Consider the following 16,447-nt stretch of genomic DNA (forward strand, 5'->3'; position numbering starts at 1 on the left):
ATATACGCACACATACAGGCCCTTCGGCTGATGAGCTCCCAAGTAGAATCGAACATATTATACTCGAATTGTTAATATGCAGCCTAAGAGTCGACTCAATCTTTGTTTCTACAACAGTATTGAAAGCGTGATCTTTGGATAAGACGGAGCCTCGAGTAAGAAAGTTTAAATCTTAAGGAGAGCTCAAATAAAAAGAACGAAGTGCAAATCGGTTGGCATTTATTTGCGCGGCGTAAAGCGAAAAAGGAAATGAAACGGTCGGTCGATGAAGCGAGCTATGGGCCAGCGTGGTCGCGTGCCGTGACAGTCTGTGCCGGCCGGTGGCGGTTGGCAGCGAAGCAAGGCGAGGCGAAATGAGCCGAGTCAAGCTGGCAACATCGATGCTTGCCAGTTGCACCGGAGGCCGCTCGCGCCGCAGAACTGCTCCGCAGATGAAGACTCAATACGGCAGCCGCTGTCCACGGGGGCTCCCAAAGAGCCTCGGACGGGCCGGCCGAGTGGCACGCGTGCCCGCACACCGATCGCCAGACGCCGATTCGACCGTCCGTAGTGGCGAGACGCACCCGCCGGCGAACCACACGGAACTCGCCTACAGGAAGGCCGTGGCGAAGCTGAAGCAGCTGCTGGCCGAGTCGTGCACGCCGCCGAGCGGCGCGGCCGACGATCGCGAGCAAGCCCCGCGGGCCGTGCTGCGCTCGCTCGTCGCGCGCCACGGGGATCACGTCGAGCAGTTGGAGCAGGAGTCGCGCTACTGCCGGTACGAGCTGTGCGGCCTGGTGCAGCAGATGCGCAAGGCGGCGGCGGAGAACGAAGCGCTGCAGCGCAGCGGCGCGCCGGCGCCGCGCGCGAGCCAGCTCGAGTTGGAGCGGCTGCACGAGGAGCTGGGCCGCCGGCGGGACGAGCACCGCCACGCCGAGCGCCGCTTCGACCAGCAGCTCAAGCGGCTCGGCGAGGAGCTGCGCCGGCAGACAGGTAGGTGTGGCGTCGGGCGCGCGGCCCACGGCCGCCGTTCACGGCCGACTGCTGCTTGCGCAGGCCAGCTCCGGGAGCAGCTGAGCCTCACGGCGGCACAGGCAGAGGCGGCGCGCGAGCAGCTGGCCGGCCTGCGGCTCGCTGGCGAGGAGGACGAGCGCCGAGCCCGCCGACTACAGGCGGAGCTGGACTCGAGTCGGGCGCGTCTGCAGCGAGCCGAGGCCGCGGTGCTGCAGGCCCGGTGCGAGCAGGCGCGGCTGGGCGAGCGCGCGGCGACGCTGGAGAAGCGGCTCAGTGTCCAGGAGATTGTGCAGCAGACGCGAGTCGGCGCTACGCGGCCCAGCGACATAGATAAGAAGTCGACGTCGCTGATCTGCAACCTCGAGAGCAAGCCGGCCACCTCAGGTGAGAATTGCGCCCCGTGCGAGCCAAGTGGACGGGTCACGATGCGGGCGCTGTGCGCGGACAGGGGCTACCGTGCTTGTGGACCACTTCTCTTGCTGTCTTAATTCTCTTCCAGCTCATTAGCAAGTGCGGGCTTTTCCTATAAATATTCTCTTTTTTTCTCTTGCCCTTGATCTTGCGCACCGAATTTGAGCAAGTTTCGTGGATCTGTCGTGAAATGTTGCCAGTCAATGCGCACGTAGTGCTATTGCTTGTTCATATATACTGTTGTATATTAGCAGGGGAGGTCATCGACGAGCAACATGATAACGAATTGGCGAATGACAGCGCCGTGCTGGTTTCGTCCAAGAAACGCCGTGTCAAGGTTGATCTGAAAGTTAAAGTTATACCCAAAAGGAAGTCCACTCAATCGGAACCTCCCTTCAAGGTGCCTATTCCGTAGTGAATTTCCTATGTGCACTAATGATATGCGATGCACGTTCGATACGTCCTTGTGTCAATTATTGCATTTACACTTCAAGATTTTATAACGTATAGTTGCACGCTTGGCCAATCTACAAATCTTTCGATCGTTTACGACGACGATACTTTTACTTTTAGGCAAAGAATGCCCAGTCTACGGAGTAAAATAGAGCGATGCTTTTCGAGGAGTGAGTTTGGAGCATTCGCTGAGGACGCTTATGGTATGCGATGGTCGACTGTTGAATGCACGTCAAGTGCAGAACGTATGAACGTGACTGCTTCGTTTCTAGAGCTTATCAGAATAAGGGTACCGCAAGATCGTTGCCCATTTGCAGAATCCAATATTTCTTTAGTCTAAGCAACAATGCAGTTCGATCAGAATTGGCCGTAGGCGCAGCGTTGCTCTCAAAACTCTACGTACTGCGATCACTATAGTTTCGTTGATGACCAATTGGCAGCAGCGACACACGAACAATTAGCTGTTTCAATATTCATCATTACACAACTTTTCCTACAATTTTATATTATTTTCTTTCTCTTTCCATTCCATCAAATTCAATATTTGTTCACTATTATGTTATTAATCAGTATAATAAATTATGACGAGGTCATATATTTTACTCTACTCTTTTTATTTTATTTATTGCGTCTATTCTTTGGTAAGTAAAAAAAACCAAGTATGTAGAGCAATAGTTTGGAGTCAGAATTTTAAAGCTTAAGCTTTGCTGCCATTCGCAAATTTTTCATTCGCAATCTGTATACGTCAACAGCGCCATCGTTTGAACAAAATTGTTTGTCTCGGGACTCAGAAGTGAGAAATGGAATTCTATAACTCTCGCTACGCGTAAGGTGCGTGCAGGAGTACGCTGTACAGCACCCCGGTATGATGCGCGTACTAGTCGAATTCGAAAATACCGCCTCGGAAGTAAATTTCGGTAAATCCGAAATTTTGAATGCGAAGAGGAGTGAGTAAGTTGCGTTCACAAAGGTTCGACTGGAGTTTCGAAACTCATTCATTTCTTCGTTGAGCTCGTATAAACAATATTAATATAAATATAAATTGCTATAAAAATTAAAATGACTACTGTTCGATGACAAAAAAGAAGGAAACAACGATAGAACAATACTTTATTAATAAGCTTTGTAATAACATTGTTTACATTTGTTGATTATATCTTATATCACCTATTCATATTTGGTAACAAGAATATCTTTAAACTAATTTGTCTCGATTAACGCATTACAACAATATAATTAGCAAATGTTTTGCTGAAAACTATAACTGCAAATTTTATGTGACATTCATTCCACACTTCAGTCAAATTATTACACGACAAACGAACTCGACAGTCTTAACATTTGCCGATATCACATTTCATTAATTGTATCATATATTATTCGAATATTTAAAATGCTAAGATTACAATTTTTATTACTATATTGGATTTGAGATAGTACATTTTTTTATAATCTTAATATTGTTATAATGCGTTGGTCGAGGCAAATTAGTTTAAAGACATTCTTATTGCCAAATATGAGTAGGCGAAGTAAGATACAATGTTATTTTAAAGTTTTTTAATAAAGTATTTTTTTACCGCACTCATTGTTTCCTTGTTTTTTGTCAATGTGCAATAGTCATCTTAATTTTTATATCAATTTAATTAATATCATTTACACGAGCCCGACGAAGAAACGATGGATGAGTCTCGAAGCTCCAGTCGCACCGCTGTGGACGCAACTTATTCGTCTTCGCATTCAAAACTTATGCTTTCCGAAACAGTATTTTCGAATTTGACTAGTATACGCATCGTACCAGCAAAAGTTATAGAATTTCGCTCCAGCGCTGGTGTTTCCTCGACTTGGATACGTCATCTTTACAATTCTGTGATCATAAGACACTTCAGAAACCAATATGAACCAATACCAATAACGCCGAACTAGATATTACGTGTAGGCATACTACTCGTATTGGTTACTGAACTCTCCTATGCAAAATAGCAAATTTGGACGAGGCAGCCCTGGGTACATGTGGATAGTCCCTTACGCAAACTACAAAGTAAACTCGATCAAATGAATCAAAGTTACTATATATACCTACCACGGATACTGTATATAGTTTCTATGATACTTTCTAAACTTCATACATTAAACATATACAATTCCGTCATAGTGACCATATACAGACCATCTCCCAATGACTACTCCCCTTTCCCTGTTACTCTATGAAAATACCTAGCTGAATCATTCTCTCAATTCAACTTGGTCTTCGTAGGCGGTGACTTCAACTCCCATAACATTGTTTAGGGCAGTTCTAATACAGACGAAACAGGTGACGAACTATTAACCCACTTCACGGACAATGACCGTCTATTTCTTATCGGTGGTACGACTGTATACATATATAAACAAAAGAAACCTGACATATCTAGATTTATCTTTTACATATCTCATCACCTACATATTCTTTGTAAGTAAGTCGTTGAAGAAGACAATATGGACAGTGACCACTATCTCTTATCAATGAATATTGGAATTCTCCACTCCTCTCGAAAGGCCTTACTCAACATAAGATACAATCTTTGGAGATTAAAATCTTTCAACGATTGGTTATCTTCTGTAATTACCTTGGAAGTCACGATGCCACTGACCAAGATCACTATTTTCGCATCATGTCAACCATTGCAGCTGAAAAACATGCCAAGATGACATTTAAATAAACTAAAGCCTTTTAGGATTCTGTGACACAATCAGTCTCTTCACTCCGCTTGCAACGATTTAAAAAACCATTAAAATATTCCGACACAGATCATTAGATACACAATGTGCCAAAAACAATTCCAAAAACATTTCAGTGTAAGAAAAAAATGATTGACTCCATATGCCTACCCTTTGGCACCCCGCAAAACTTCCCCTGTATTTTCACTTACTCAGAACAAATATCACAACCTGCAAGACAGTCTCGCACAAGAACTATTCAATGCTTTTTTTGGAGAAAGTGAGAACAGGAGTCGTTGAATTAGCTATAAGTAGTGAATGAGAGACTTTATTTTAAGTATAAAGGCACAAAAATTGATGAGGGGATTGATGAAAAAATGGTTTTAACGCAGCTCACTCGGTGGCTCGAACACAATTTAAAACTACCACTATTATAATAAGGATTATCAGGAAATTAAGATTTTATACCGACAATCTCCTCCCCATGCTCACTGCTAAGATATTTACATAAACTTCTCCAAAGGGCTACCACAATTGCCTACCTTGTCGTTAAAAGCACATTCGATGACGTCGTCGCGACTACACTCTAATTGTAAGAGACCTAGGCCTCCCCAAACTTCTCTGCAAATTCTATAACAATCTAATATTTGAAAGAAAAATATATTTTAATATCAACTAGGTCTATTACTAAATAGACATACAAAACTAACTAAATATTAGGTCTGTTCATCAGAAGAAAGGGCTCCCCAACACTTTACAGTATAAAGCCTTACACTTTACAGTATTAACGTCAAATAACTATCCTACATACTCAGATTGCGAAACTCTCAGTTCGTCGACGATATTGCATTGATTATCGTATCAAACGACTCTGCAGTCGCTTGAAAATTTTCTGGAACGTAATATTTCTAAGAGATAAACACCTGCCTGAAAAAAGTTGAACTATATTATTCCCTTTTGAAAAAACTAAAACAACACTAACCATCCTAGATAGCACATAAGCCAAGTTTTTTGGCTTAACTATATAGATACAAAATGATTTTGTCCGGCGCACTCCGAACATCTAATTGCGAAAAATACACCCAGCATTAATATCTAAAGATCCATCTATACAATCTGGTGGAGAAATCATTTCAAAACTCTCCTCATTTACAACGCAATTATTGCCATAGTGATCGACTATCCTCCTCAATACCAAACCACTTTTTGAAAAGTTCAACATTGTACAAAGTTTCTTGGATTAATAAAATCAATACTTAATAGGGCTGTCTACACAGAATCTTGTATATATCCCATTCAAATTTATCAGAAAAAACTGGCCTCCAACTACATTTTTCGCTCTCTTGCAATCACCTCGCCATCGAAGCCATTTCCACAAGACTCATCACTGTCTATGCAACCACTCTCTTTTAATAGCATATTCCAACTTGAAATCATTAAAAACGAAAATGTACTCATTTCTCTGTACTACCTTTCCTTATTGGAACTCAACAAATTACCATAACAACAATTCTAGACAAAGGGGCTTAAATAAAATTTATTCATCGCACAACTTTTCTTCTCCAATGGCTTTAAACAAGCTCCTGGTCTGTACATAAGCTTGATTATATATAGCCTATTTAAAATAAAAAATGTTGACCTAGAAATGAAACAACAATCAAGAAATTATTTTAGCTAGGATTCTTAGCCATGTAAACAGGAAATTAAACTATTGACAATCTTGTAAAAGTAGTATTAGGCATTGGGACATGATCGGATCAGTTCCTTGCCTACATAGTCTTTCATCAATTAATCAGTGACACCTGCACAAGTAAATTCCATAATTTTCCTCGTAAATGCTGACAAAAATACAGCAGTACTTTGACTACGAAAATTTTTCAAAACCTTAGTTTTACAAATTGCTACTCTTAAGAATAGAAACAGCTACAAATACAAGGACTAAAAGCCACCACTACAATCTTGCTTATAATCTTCACAGAAAGAACTTTATCAACTCAGATCTCTGCATATGCAGCCAAGGCACAGGAAGACCTTAACCAAGTTTTTTGATCTTGCAGCTGTTTTGACACCTACTGCACCCTTATCAGCAACCTTGCAAAACTGAAACTCTACTCTCCTTAGACTATTACACAAACTTAAGAATAACCTTAACAATTAACTTTCCTTTCCAAATTTAAAAAAAAAGCAATGTTACTGTATGATTCCATTTAAAATTTCTTACTTCATATCTTACAATATCAATCTATTATTCTATGTACAAAAGCAAAAATCATACTCTGCAACATACTCACTACCTGTACATACCTACCTAACTAATACACTTTTCTACCTTCTCTTTTACTTTCTTTTAAATTCCCCACCAAGTCAGAAAACATGCGTTGACGGCTGTTTTCGCTGTCCTGTCAACTGTCACTGCCTATTGCTGTGCTGTGAGCATGTGGAAATAGCAGCGCTGGCAATCGACGGCGTCGATTTTAATATTGGTTCTAACACGGCTTTTTAATTTTCAAAAAAGTCGTTTTGCCCTTTTCCAGCTTTTTGAGGGCGCCACCATACTTGCTCACAGCAAATATAAAAAAGAAGAGGTTCAAGCTGTACTGGTGACTGCTGACAAAAAACAGAACAAAACAGAATAGTGAAGAGTAAAAGCGAAACTCTGTCGTTCTATATTCTCTGCTTGTTGATCTTGTTTTAAATAATTCGTGTGAATCTGACGATGGCTAATCAGCGTAAAGTAAGTAACATCTAAAAGTACTTGATGTAAAAAATAGAATGTCGCGAGCTGTGAATAACCTTGCATTGTCGTACTTGGAAATACCTATAAAAACATTTGTAAGAGAAACGTGTCAAATCGTCAGTTGCACGCAACCGAAAAATTCTAACCTTCAATCAGTTCAATTTGAAAATATTAAAGCACACGAAGCTTACAATGAAATAATATCACAAGAGAGTCAAACAAAACCATTGTTACAAAGAAGTACTTTTCAGTTAACAAATAAAAAAAAAAATTCCAAAATAACAAGTGCAAGTAAAGCTACAAACGATTTAAATACTTTGTTCAAAGCTGTAGAGTTGGGTGACAAAGATTTTGTTTACCAAAGTTTCGACGGGCAAAATGTTAATATATCTGATCAATTTGGTTGGACTCCATTGATGTCGGCTGCTTGTTCTGGTCACATAGTAATAGTTGATTTTTTACTGAAATTGGGAGCAGATGTAAAAATTAGAGATAAATCAGGTTTGTCTGCAATAGATGTAGCAGTAAGAAAACATCATATTGAAATTGTAAATTTACTTAAATTACACTTGCAAGCATCCAAAAGTAATAATTCAGATAAAATTGATCAAGTTGTTGATGAAATTAAAAAAGTATCAGAAGATTTTGAGAGATTTTATTGTAAAATATGTAACACGAATTTTGTCTCAAGTTCGAGAAGACAGCATGACAGTTCAATTGTCCATATATTCAACTGTAAACCTAAAGTAGCAAACATCTTTTATGGAATCCCTGTACAAAATAGAGGTTATCAAATGCTTTTAAATAAGGGATGGAATGAACAAGATGGTTTGGGTCCAACTGGTGAAGGTCAAAAATATCCAGTTAAAACAGTTTTGAAAAGAGATAGAAAAGGTTTTTCAGAATCACACAGAAAATTTGCTAGAGTTACTCACTTTGACTCAAATGATGTTATTGCTATAAAATCTGTTTGTAAGAAGAGAAAAACAAGGTTAACAAAACAAAATAAGAAAAAAGAACTGAGAAAAGAAGTTGTTAAAACTAGAGCTTGGAGACAATTAATGTGATGATAAAAGAAGAAGTGATTAAGTAAAGTGTATTTGATAACATTTCTTTGATAGTTCAATTTATAAGATTTCAGTGATTTCAGGTACCAGATGAACAGAAGGAAATGCTAGATTACTTACAAAAAATTGAAGAAAAAGGTGTTGAGATAGTCACTGACAGACATGAAGTAATTGCTCTTGATAAAAGAAGAAACGATGACAGAGTTGGCATGAGAGCTTTACAAAAACAAGTTGCTGATAAAACTTGGATTACCATTGGACCAATACTTTTGAAAATGAGCAAAAGAAAGGCAGAAGATTTGCTTAAAAAGGGTATAAAGTTGATACTATATTTTAAATTTAAGTAATTTAATAAGTATGTTTTAATAAAATGATCACTGTTTTTAGATCAGAATCAATGTGATATTGAAATCAATAAAATAAGGAGCAATTTGAAAGTTAAGGTTAACAACTTGAGAGATTTGGAGCATAATCCTCCTGTACCAGGGCTCATGTTGAAACCAATGTCTTCATCAGAAATGGCAGCAATGAATCAAATTTTAGGAAAAAGTCTGTAATTATAAGGATGAATAATTTAATTTCATAAAATTTTTATTAAGAAAATAAGTATGATAGCAATATAATTAGGAAATTTATTTCAATTAGCTTTTCTTATTTTCTCTACCTCCTCTTTATACCAATTACTAAGAAACGAAAAATTCGATAAAGCAGGTAATATTTGCATTTCAATATTTCTGTTGAGTTTGAATTCAAATTTGTAAATGCACTTACTGCAGTCTTCAGTAACAACATTTTTTAAATGATTCAAAAACCTGTTGCAAAAGTTCATGCTCTCTGATGCACTCCATAAATTCTACAAACGTAATTAGCAATATTAAATTTAAATTGAAAGTGAATAAAGAAAGAGTTGATTTAGTAGTACCTTTGCTATTTTTGGCATGTCAGAAACATTTATAGTGTCTATCTCAAAGACTAGTCCGCTATTTGTCCTTGTACCGCATACAATTTGCTCAATACCAACTAAGAAGTTTTGACACCACCATTTCAAAAGTTTTTTCTTATAAAATTGCCTTTGCCATTTAGTTTTAATCATCATATTTGTTTTTAGTTCAACAAACTTGACATGTTTCCAGTCTACTGGTTCCTCAATAATGTCTGTGGAGATAGCACCATCCATTTCTGCCCCGTACAGTAACATATTTTGCCCCAACTTAGTTTTCATCACACAATTGAATTCCTCACTCTCGTTGACAGGTTGGCTAGTACAAGGTGCTGTATTAGGAGAATCTAGAGAATAAAATCTTTTGAAATATTAATAAAAGGAAATAAATAGATCACTTGTTGAGCAAGACTTGGATCGACGTTACCTGAAAGTAGAAATTGTTCAAATTTAAAGCCCCAAGACATGAATTTTAGATCTCTACTTGTCAATTTGCTATTCTTTATTTTCTGCTGTTCAGTTTCAAAGGCACATAAGTAAATATTTCCATGAAATTTGGCAGCACATATGATCCAGCCATCGCGCTCCTCAAAAGGTGTAGAGCAGATTTTAGTCAATAAGCCTCGATAACATATAAATTCTGGTCTTAGCCTGTAAATAAATGATACGATAATGATAACGAAAATTATTTAGGTATTCGTAAGAGTATACCATCGCTGCTCTTCAGGCTCGGCTAAAATTTTGGCGTAATTATTAATGATCCACCTACAGATGTGATCAATCCTCTCATCTTTATCATTGAGCTTTCTTATAACACAGTCAATGCCCTCGTTGAGATTGAACTGTACTTTCTTTTTCTTCTTGCGTTCATTGTAATATTTAAGCTGCGATAAATCCTCGGAGTATAGCCTTTCCTGCTCATTTAAGCTGTAATAACCTAAAATCTCAGGTCTATTGAAGGACGGGAAACTTTGATTCGTGTTAAACGTGGTAATGTAAAAGCTCATTATTATTGTTATAAAACAATGTTCAATATTGAAAATTTTGAAAAAATTATTCGAGAAAGATAATTTAAAGTTGAGATTATCATTTTTATCTTTTCCACCAAACAAAAAATTCGTTATACGCACTTATTATTATACATGCATCGTGATTAGCGTATAATACTTCAGTTACTGTCATAAATTATAGCCCGAGGCCGGTAATGTAGGTATACGTTTAACCTATACAAATATGCATCATTAAACACAAAATCGATCAGCTGGTCGTATCTAAGATCTGTCAATTTACAATTATTGATAAAATGTAAATATTTCTCAGAGACGATCATGGGCGATTTACTAGGTGCTCAATTCTAAGCACTCGTGTCTATAGACTTCATTTTATATAATCCTGCTGAAATCTTCCCATTCTATTCTACCCCCACCTTTTTTCAAAAAGAAAACTGACATGTGAGTTGGCTGCTACTAATATTTGAAGCCTAGAGACTATTTTGAAATTAATTTTATAGTTCCAATTAAGGAAGTGATAACTATAATTTAACAATTTTTATTATAATTATGAAGCGGCAATTTTGGTATATGTTGTTCGATGAATTTCAAAATTGCCGCTTTGTAATTATAATAAAAATTGTTAAGTTACAATTTTTACCTGCTTGCAACTAGAAAATTGATTTCAAAATAGTCTCTAGGCCCTATGTATTAGCGGCAGTTTACTCACATGTAAGTTTGCTTACATACGCATCCATGTTGTTACAGATTAGTATTTCTAACTAACGTGATCACAGTTCTGGCAATCAAATTATGAATAAACTGATTTCACTTTCAGACCTATCTCTGTTTTAAAAACTTTTATAAAGGGATATAAAAGGATTTTCAACTACTAAATTAATTTTAAAATAGTCTCCAGACTTTAGGTATAAACGACAGCGTACACGCTTGCTTACAAGTTTGCTTACACAAAGCATACATGTTGTTACAAATAGTAACCCAACCCACGTGCCCATATAGTTAATCATGAATAAACGGGCTTCAGTTTCGCACCCATTTTTCAATTAAAAGAAACTAGTCATTTTGATTTACATATTTAATGCAACTCAATTTTTTCAAATTTTTGAAAACAAATACCACAGCGAAAAATATGTATTTATAAAATAGTTCTGCATATTCGTGATCTATTATATTGAAAACTGTCACAAATAATCTTTGATTCTTTTCAACTATACGGGTCAAATAACTATGAAAAGTTTATTCTACTCTTTCAATAAAGATTGCGAAATTACAACATTTGTTTCAATCTTACACATTCAAATATCAGATTATTGATTTGTAATAGAAAATAATCAGAATAATTACAAAGTAGAACTTAGATTTTGTTTCTATCAAACAATTTACTCGATGCTAGTTTCATAAAATGAGCGTTGAAACAATATCACTGTAGCTTATTTTTCTTTGCTTTAATTGTCTTGAAAATGACCCGTATCAATTATGATAAATAGAATTTTGACTGCTAACATCTTATCTCGAAATCATACATACACGCTTATTTGCCGCCACGTAGCAGTATGTCACGTGATCACATCTCAGCCAATCAGATCACAAATAAAATGTTTCAACATGGAATCCATCAGTTTTTTACTGAAGGAAAAGGGGAACAAGGGGACAAGGGGAATAAATAAGGGAGAAAAAATAAGGAATGGAAAGGAAAAGGATTGGCGGATTAGCTTAGTTTGCCGTGATGCGCGCGCAATGCGCATACTCGACTGTAAAGTGTAAATCACATCACGCTGCATGCATGATGTATGTACGTACTCATACATACTTGTACATGTGTGTGTCCAACGATGAAATTTTGAAATGATTGATTATCCGTGACTGCAATCGAACAATGTTATTTAAGATTATTTCGATACTAGATATATTCTACGGGCAATAAAGACACAAAGCACAGCTAATAAGTTTATTAAAACTTGAACGTTGCGCGAATATCCAACGACTTCTTCATTGTTGTTTCTCTGCGTAAAAATATGAGCTAAAATGACGTTGAGTCTTTATATTTTTTTATTAACAGTCGAAGCAGTAGCTATTTCAGGTATCTTATACCTGGAAGAGGGACGCTGATTTTGAAGAAGAAGCAGGCTGAGTATTTCAGTACGGGGATGATTGCGTATCGAACCCTTCGCTTGTCGGTGTGCGCGTACGAGCGCGTTACGTGGCTTGTAGGGTGTGTCAGGGCCGCCAGGGGCAGGGGCTCAGGCGCACCCTTAACGGAAATTACTCTGTGTGTCTGTGCAAGACGTAACGCGGTTTCTTCACAGGCGTGCGGCTATGGGCAACAAGATAGCGACCTTTTCCGAGGAGCAGCTCGAGGACTACCAAGACTGCACGTACTTTACACGCAAGGAAATTTTGAGGTAGATAATAATAATTCTAGCTAGCATTGACGGCGCCGAATTGTTGCGCAAATACAATGATAACCGCGAATGTCATTGTTGGACGTAGGCTACACAAGCGCTTTCGAGAGATGGCCGACCCTGGAATGGTGCCGCGCAGCATGACTCCGCGCGAGGCCTCCAATTTACGGCTGCCACTCGACTATTTGGCCAGGATACCCGAGCTAAAGGTGCCCACTCTCAGTACGGTATATCAAGTGTGAATGTTGGTTTATACCTCCACGTAATACGCATGCACTAGAGCTTTCAGCATCGAGCAGTCGCTCTAACAAATTGCGTCGAAAAAAAGATCGTGGCTGGCTTGCCGGCTCGGGGCTAAGGCGGAGGCACCTGCATTAGAAGCCGAAAGCCAGCGCCAAAAAAGACCAAAGAATGCGAGCTGTTCAACGGCTCTCGAGATTTTGAAAATGAAAGAAGAGCCGTATAGGTACCTATACCTATACCTTCGACCGAAGCAGTTTCGTCCGATCTCTCTCCCTCTCTCACACGCGCGGTTTGCTCTCTTCCCTCCTCGTGCTAGCTCCTACATACGTGCCTTCTCGCGCGCGCGTGTGTGTCCACTGTCCATGTGTACTTGCTCGACGGGCTTTTCCTTTGTGGTTCGCTCACTCGCTCGCTTTAAAATTCTGAGAGAGAGAGAGAGAGAGAGAGAGAGAGAGAGAGAGAGAGAGAGAGAGAAAGAGAGAGAGAGAGAGAGAGAGAGAGAGAGAGAGAGAGAGAGAGAGAGAAAGAGAGAGAGAGAGAGAGAGAGAAAGAGAGAGAGAGAGAGAAAGAGAGAGAGAGAGAGAGATTCACCGTCGAAACGGGTTCTTGACCCGTGATGCTGTTTGCATGATTTTCGCCCGACACTCCCCCTCCAAAAGACTAGTAGCGTTTATTCACCGTTCGCAATTCTTGCAGGAAAACCCATTTAGAGAAAGAATAGGCCAAGTGTTCACCAGGACTTCACTCGAGCCCGGACAGCTATCAAACAACGACTTTTCGGGAATGTGTTTCGAGGACTTTCTCGAGATGATGTCCGTGTTCTCGGAGCACGCGCCCAGAGACCTCAAAGTCTTTTACGCCTTTCGCATTTACGGTACAGCCAATCTTTTTCTAAACGATTCGCACGCGATGCTCCTGTTGCCCTACCAAGGGTTTGTTGCATGAGCTAGCGTGGTAATCGTATAAATATGTGCAGATTTCGACGAGGACGGGTTGGTGGGTCTGAGCGATTTGGAGCGCACGTGCCGGCAACTGGTCCGCGGCGGCTTGACCGACGACGAGGTGGCAACGGTTTGCCAGAAAGTGCTAGAAGAAAGCGACATCGACGGGGACGGTGCGCTCTCGTATTTGGAGTTCGACCACGTGGTAACCCGTGCCGCCGACTTTTTGTCGACTTTCCACATACGTATCTAATGTGTCTAATAAAACTATGTAGCTGTTGCAATAAACTGTCTTATGCGTGATCCCTGTGTGCGAGAGAAAGAGCGAGTGTGCCGTGCGTACGTATTATTGAGCGCCGGATCCAAGGTCAAGCGTCGCGATTTCCCAGCTCGGCAAAAGCGCGCCGGTCGAGAGGTTGCCCAAGGCCAACCGGTTCTGCAACTCTCTCCCCGTGCGAGAGCGAGAGAGAGAGAGAGAGAGAGAGAGAGAGAGAGAGAGCAAGAGAGAGCAAGAGAGCGGAGAGCAACACAGCAGCGGTGGCGGCGGCACGGCGACGAGTGTGGAGTGCGTGCCGAGCGCGCGCTATCCCTATCTCTCGTCCGAGAGAGCGTGGGCGGATTTGCATGTGTGTAGGGCGTCTGCACACGGGATGAGTAGCACTGCTGGCCGATTCCGCGAACGGGGGACCATATTTTGTGTCGAAGGGTTCGGTCTGGAATGTGGCCTGACCGGCTGACGCCGGCACTGCGGCCTCTCAAACATATATTTCGAAGCTCTCGTGCATTTCTTTCTCTTGATTTCTTTCCCCGCACTCCCTCGCGCTCTCTCTCTTTCTCGAAATCAGTTCTTTCACTTTACAACGAGAGGTGCAGATCAGAATTTTCTTTTAAGTGCACGCGTAGGCCAATGGGTCGCCGACGGAAAACAAGGCCGCGACGCATCCGGCGGAAAGCCAAGGGCAGCAAGCTATGACGCGCGAGAGACAAAAGATCCCTCGGGTCAAATCGACAGCGGTGGCGCGCGAGTGTGAGTGTGCGTATGGGAATGATTGCGCGCTCTTGCTCTTGGAATGCGCTCCTTTTTTCTTTTTGTCCGCATGCGAGCAGCACGCGCGCGAGAGAGGAGCAACCGTCGGCAGCCTCCTACCTGGCGGCGCCCCTCGAGTAGTAACAGCGGCGGAGAGCAGCAGCCGGAACAGGTATGGAGCGAGGGGACGCAAACGGGTTTCAGTCGGGCTGACGTCAGGCGGACCATTTGAACTGGCCAATCGGCGCCCGCTTAGGCGGCTGGTGGGGTACGGACGCGAAAGGTGCGCGCGCCAGTCGTCCCGGCCACGCCGCCAGTTTCTGTCCGCGAGTGCGCCGAGAACGGTTGCTCTTCTCTGTCTCTTGCTCGACTCTCTCTCTCTCTCTCTCTCTCTCTCTCTCTCTCTCTCTCTCTCTCACTCTCTCTCTCTCTCTGCCGCTCCTTCTCGTTCGCCCGTGAACTGCCTACGACTGCACACGGCGATCGGCGGCCAGACAGGTGAGTAGCGTTGGCATGGGGTTCGGAGCGTCCTCTTCTCTGCTCTACTGGCGATCGGCGCTGCAGTCGCACGCGACGACCTGCCCGCAGACCACCACCGGAGCTGGACACTTGGCACCCACCTGTTGCTCGCGGCTCGCTCAGACACCTATTCGCTCGCTCTCTTTCGCGCGCGCAACACGGAGAAAGGAAGGCCGGTCCTGTCTGCTGCTCTACGTGGCGTGGCTGCACGTGGATCAGCGAAAGGAGCTGCTATTTGTCACGTGCTCATCGCAACCTTTGTTCATCCTCTCTGGCGCGGACATTTTCTTTGGTTATCTAGCTGTATGAGTGTTCTTTGTACGTCATAAAGCTAGGTTACCGGAGTTAAGCTCCGCTTGCCGTATCAACGATACTCTCAGCTGAACAGATAAGCGCGCGCATCGCTCTTCTGATTATTCGCGACCTGCTGCTTTTGCTGTTGATTCACTTTTGACTTTTCAGGTACACCTAACAACTCAACGGCCCGTTACGACCTGTTCTCACGAGACGGCGGTGGAGCCAGCCACCCAAGACACTTGGGAAAAGCTTTTATATGAAGAGGATGTGTGTGCTGTGCCGGCTGTGCGTGAAAAAAAGGTATTTCCGCTGCTGCCTTGCCGCTACGATACGCTTCGGAATTTCGTCTATTGTTCCAGATAGACACGGCTCGCAGCACCGCAGCACTGTGCTCGCCATTCCCTCGTGTGGGAATCGAATAAAGATTTTTTCTCCTTTGCTCATGCCCTTATATTCATCTGTTATTGTTCCCACCCTTGTGTGTTTGCCATCTAGTACGCATACGCCTGAGTTGCTCGTTTCGATCATTGGGTTCAAGTTTGCAAATTATGATCATACCTGCCTTTTTCCCCTTAATGTGTCAGTCCATCGCGAGGTGGCAGCACCTTCCAGACTCGGTCAACACTCAACAGTGCGGATAAATCACAGGACTTCAGGTTTCAGGTAATTGTGATTCAATTCATTGTATTTCATTCATTTTATAATTTAAT

The 16,447-nt window shown here is 41.6% G+C and overlaps 4 protein-coding genes across 10 annotated transcripts; 3 read left to right on the forward strand and 1 right to left on the reverse strand.

Annotated features, from left to right (window-relative positions):
* Positions 1 to 340: 340 nt before the first annotated feature.
* On the forward strand, positions 341 to 2,440 carry LOC131665820 (inner centromere protein-like). The gene is made up of 4 exons (XM_058937975.1): positions 341 to 972; positions 1,036 to 1,377; positions 1,659 to 1,804; positions 1,978 to 2,440. The coding sequence occupies exons 1-4, from the start codon at positions 354 to 356 to the stop codon at positions 2,002 to 2,004; spliced, it is 1,134 nt and encodes a 377-aa protein (XP_058793958.1). The 5' UTR covers positions 341 to 353; the 3' UTR covers positions 2,005 to 2,440.
* Positions 2,441 to 6,338: 3,898 nt separating this feature from the next.
* Positions 6,339 to 8,915, forward strand: LOC131665823 (p53 and DNA damage-regulated protein 1-like). Of its 7 annotated transcripts, none has more exons than XM_058937980.1 (3): positions 6,339 to 7,288; positions 7,619 to 7,792; positions 7,868 to 8,492. In XM_058937980.1, exons 2-3 carry the CDS (start codon positions 7,708 to 7,710, stop codon positions 8,356 to 8,358), a joined length of 576 nt encoding a protein of 191 aa, XP_058793963.1. In that variant the 5' UTR covers positions 6,339 to 7,288; positions 7,619 to 7,707; the 3' UTR covers positions 8,359 to 8,492. The 7 variants fall into 7 exon arrangements, with proteins under 7 accessions (XP_058793963.1, XP_058793960.1, XP_058793961.1 ...); XM_058937983.1 differs by lacking the exon at positions 7,619 to 7,792 and adding an exon at positions 8,746 to 8,915 and having other exon boundaries at positions 6,799 to 7,288; positions 8,426 to 8,670; XM_058937984.1 differs by lacking the exon at positions 7,619 to 7,792 and adding an exon at positions 8,746 to 8,915 and having other exon boundaries at positions 6,799 to 7,288; positions 8,433 to 8,670.
* An 80-nt stretch (positions 8,916 to 8,995) lies between these two features.
* Positions 8,996 to 10,559, reverse strand: LOC131665822 (decapping and exoribonuclease protein-like). The gene is made up of 4 exons (XM_058937976.1): positions 10,010 to 10,559; positions 9,726 to 9,949; positions 9,281 to 9,645; positions 8,996 to 9,211 (listed from the first exon to the last, which is right to left on the reverse strand). Exons 1-4 carry the CDS (start codon positions 10,303 to 10,305, stop codon positions 8,996 to 8,998), a joined length of 1,101 nt encoding a protein of 366 aa, XP_058793959.1. The 5' UTR covers positions 10,306 to 10,559.
* A 2,742-nt stretch (positions 10,560 to 13,301) lies between these two features.
* On the forward strand, positions 13,302 to 14,156 carry LOC131665825 (calcium and integrin-binding family member 3-like). Its single transcript, XM_058937986.1, has 3 exons — positions 13,302 to 13,348; positions 13,650 to 13,827; positions 13,930 to 14,156. Exons 1-3 carry the CDS (start codon positions 13,316 to 13,318, stop codon positions 14,145 to 14,147), a joined length of 429 nt encoding a protein of 142 aa, XP_058793969.1. The 5' UTR covers positions 13,302 to 13,315; the 3' UTR covers positions 14,148 to 14,156.
* The last annotated feature ends 2,291 nt before the right edge of the window (positions 14,157 to 16,447 follow it).

The sequence above is a fragment of the Phymastichus coffea genome, unplaced genomic scaffold (assembly GCF_024137745.1).
Source record: "Phymastichus coffea isolate CEN01 unplaced genomic scaffold, Cenicafe_Pcof_1.1 PCOF00054, whole genome shotgun sequence".
Taxonomy (NCBI): Eukaryota; Metazoa; Arthropoda; class Insecta; order Hymenoptera; family Eulophidae; genus Phymastichus; species Phymastichus coffea.

What these genes read in the sequence shown, in the direction of transcription:
- LOC131665823 (XM_058937977.1), top strand. Translation starts at nt 7,327, where the DNA reads ATGTCGCGAGCTGTGAATAACCTTGCATTGTCGTACTTGGAAATACCT.
- LOC131665825 (XM_058937986.1), top strand. Translation starts at nt 13,316, where the DNA reads ATGTGTACTTGCTCGACGGGCTTTTCCTTTGTG. An exon ending in CGACGGGCTTTTCCTTTGTG is followed by an intron (nt 13,349 to 13,649) that starts GTTCGCTCACTC and finishes CAATTCTTGCAG; the next exon opens with GAAAACCCATTTAGAGAAAG. An exon ending in TTACGCCTTTCGCATTTACG is followed by an intron (nt 13,828 to 13,929) that starts GTACAGCCAATC and finishes AAATATGTGCAG; the next exon opens with ATTTCGACGAGGACGGGTTG.
- LOC131665820 (XM_058937975.1), top strand. Translation starts at nt 354, where the DNA reads ATGAGCCGAGTCAAGCTGGCAACATCGATGCTTGCCAGTTGCACCGGA. An exon ending in GGAGCTGCGCCGGCAGACAG is followed by an intron (nt 973 to 1,035) that starts GTAGGTGTGGCG and finishes CTGCTTGCGCAG; the next exon opens with GCCAGCTCCGGGAGCAGCTG. An exon ending in GAGCAAGCCGGCCACCTCAG is followed by an intron (nt 1,378 to 1,658) that starts GTGAGAATTGCG and finishes GTATATTAGCAG; the next exon opens with GGGAGGTCATCGACGAGCAA.
- LOC131665822 (XM_058937976.1), bottom strand. Translation starts at nt 10,305, where the DNA reads ATGAGCTTTTACATTACCACGTTTAACACGAATCAAAGTTTCCCGTCC. An exon ending in GAGCCTGAAGAGCAGCGATG is followed by an intron (nt 9,950 to 10,009) that starts GTATACTCTTAC and finishes ATTTATTTACAG; the next exon opens with GCTAAGACCAGAATTTATAT. An exon ending in TGAACAATTTCTACTTTCAG is followed by an intron (nt 9,646 to 9,725) that starts GTAACGTCGATC and finishes TTTATTCTCTAG; the next exon opens with ATTCTCCTAATACAGCACCT.